This window comes from Amaranthus tricolor, chromosome 8 (genome assembly GCF_026212465.1).
Source record: "Amaranthus tricolor cultivar Red isolate AtriRed21 chromosome 8, ASM2621246v1, whole genome shotgun sequence".
Classification (NCBI taxonomy): Eukaryota; Viridiplantae; Streptophyta; class Magnoliopsida; order Caryophyllales; family Amaranthaceae; genus Amaranthus; species Amaranthus tricolor.
This window is the reverse complement of record NC_080054.1, coordinates 15,852,798-15,855,543: the sequence shown is the minus strand read 5'-3', so window position 1 is coordinate 15,855,543 and position 2,746 is coordinate 15,852,798. Positions and strand designations below refer to the sequence as shown.

At 31.6% G+C, this 2,746-nt stretch overlaps 1 protein-coding gene across 1 annotated transcript in view; it reads left to right on the top strand.

The window, feature by feature from the left end:
* Window positions 1-2,011: 2,011 nt before the first annotated feature.
* The window catches only part of LOC130821339 (DNA damage-repair/toleration protein DRT100), a 2,775-nt gene continuing 2,040 nt past the window's right edge, over window positions 2,012-2,746 (top strand). The window contains exon 1 of the mRNA XM_057687046.1: window positions 2,012-2,746. This exon is cut by the window's right edge and continues 2,040 nt beyond it. Within this exon, the coding sequence (XP_057543029.1) occupies window positions 2,227-2,746 (520 nt within the window). The 5' untranslated portion in view covers window positions 2,012-2,226.

Sequence of the window (2,746 nt, the reverse complement as noted above, 5' to 3'; positions counted from 1 at the left end):
AAAAAAAATAGAAGTATTTGCTGCGGTCAGGGGCATAACCGCAGCAAATAATGCCTCGCTTATTTGCTGCGGTTTTGCCTCTGACCGCAGCAAATACCCCTCCTTATTTGCTGCGGTTTTGCCTCTGACCGCAGCAAATAATGCTCTTATTTGCTGCGATTTTTAACCGCAGCATTTAAAGTAGGACATTTGCTGCTATCACTATTGCTGGGGCCAAAATCGCAGCAAAAAATGGCCAAAAAAACCGCAGCAAACGAGGTTTTTTCCACTAGTGTTACAAAAGTCATTTTAACTCTATTTTTGAATTGACAAAAACATATTACAATGAAAAAATTATACAATAGTGTTAAAATAAAATATATTAGAAAAAAAAATTTAATCTTGATTGTTTCATTGTTTGTAATATTGTGAATTGTCAACTCAAGAATATAGTTAAAATGACTTGCATAAATACTATATATGAATCTATTTGAAAGCTCAATATGGGTTATTACATAATTGTAGGAGCTTCATCACTTGAATAAACACTATATATTAATCAATTTTATTTTATAACTTTTTTTTCCAAATGTAATACATAAAGTAAAAACTTATTTGAATCATCTTAATGCATATTTTCATTATACCAACTTTTTATATAATTTTATTATTTACATTCAAAGATATTTGATGTTAAATTAATATATTAGATAATTTGAAAACTAAAAGCGTAGCAATTAAAATAATAAAGAATGCATAAGCGGAATATAAAAAATATATATTTCTAATGTAAAAGTCTGATATGAATTTGGTTAATTGCATCCAAGGTTTTTAGAATTGGGATTTTACGTAGAATTGTTGAGGGGGTAAAATCGAATCGTATTATCATGTTAATGTGCTTTGGATTACTTATTATATATTTGTTATGTTGTGCGACAGCGAAAGTAAAGATCGAAAACAATAACGGAAAGCAATAACGACAGCGACCAAACATACGGCCTGCGACCTAGGCGTCTTCCAATCCAGTAGCTACTTCGTGCCCCGTGTAGTACTCTGCACCACGCGCACTAGTTTCATCTTAAAAATCGATCTTAGACTCGATTCGAGTCGCGAAATCCCAACATGTTATTTTTTTAAGTTTAAAGGTGTAAATAAAAACTTATTTAACTTCATCTACAAAGTTTTGAAAAATAACTTTATAATAATACTGATTAATTATTTCAAATATGCATTTATATATAAGTGAAATATGGATTATATGAAAATATTTTATGATTGAAACTACTATTGTAGGATCAGATCGTTAGATCATAGAATCGTAGAATCGTGTTATGATCGTAACACCTAAATTTTTTAGTTAAGTAGGATCGCATGATTCTACCGAAATTAAAATCCTACATACGATCTAAACGGTTATTTATTTTTAGATCATAGGATGTAGATCATGATCAGAATTCTAATAACTATGATTGTATCATTTATTAATGTTCTATAGATAAACTCATATTCCTAAATCTTTGCCCCATTTTATCACACTCTAACTTAAATTCTTTTAATTTAATTTATTACACATTATATGTTTTTATGTAGATCAATTTGATAGCACAAGACATAATTATTTTGAATAGATTTACATTTGTATTCTCAATTAGTCAACTGATTTGAAGCTAAATAGGCCCAAATTCTCAAAAGTGTAAAACAAATAGTCCCATCTTTTGAAGTCTTAATATAATATTTTATTTAAGTTGGGTATTGTTGTTCCTTCGCTATTTGCCAATATAAAAACTCTTCAACGGTAAAAGAGTTTAGATTTGAATATAGTGCGCTCCAATTCTTACAACGTTCGGCTTGAATTTTACCATCCCGTGAATATGTTTTTCAACAAATTAGGCTCCACTTTTTCATTCATGTGAACAGATTTAAACCCATAAACACCCTCCTTTTCAATTCAAAAAAAGTTCCTAAACTTTTTTCAACTCCTCTAAATGATGGGTTTATTCTCCTTTACTTATATATACTCAACCCAGAAATTCCTTATAATTCATCTACCAACTTCAGATTTTTAATAGTCAATATTATTCAATCATTATAACTTATTGTCTACGTCAAGACTTCCAAAAGCAAATTAACAGCCCATGCTATTGCTTTACAGCCTTTCCTTCTCTTTTGCTGCAACTAATCAAAAATCACAGACATTCCTTTTGTCTTTGCATATTTCCAAAATCAAATTAATACCCACATCTCAAAATGCAGAATCTGACATGGGTTTTAAATCTTTTCCTAATTTTTTCATTCTTCAATGGATTGTCGAAATCGGAAACTCGGGTGACAACACCATCAGGAAGCAATGCAGCTGATAGATCAGCACTTCTCAGCTTCAAATCAAAGATTGTCAAAGACACGACGGGCATTCTCGAATCGTGGGTCGGAACAGATTGCTGTGATGGAAGCTGGGAAGGTGTGGGGTGTAACCCATCAACCGGAAGAGTCACTAGTTTACAGCTGCAGAAACCTGTGAGTGACACTAATACTGATGATATATACATGGATGGGATTTTGTCACCTGCTTTAGGTAACTTAAAATTTCTTGAAGTACTGATAATTAGTGGGATGAAACACATTAAAGGAAACATTCCTAACACAATTTCCAACTTAAAACACTTATCACAGCTTGTTCTTGAGGGAAATTCACTTGTGGGACCCATTCCTCCTAGTATAGGCCATTTGCTTTCTCTTCAAACCCTTTTGTTAGATAATAACCACTTAA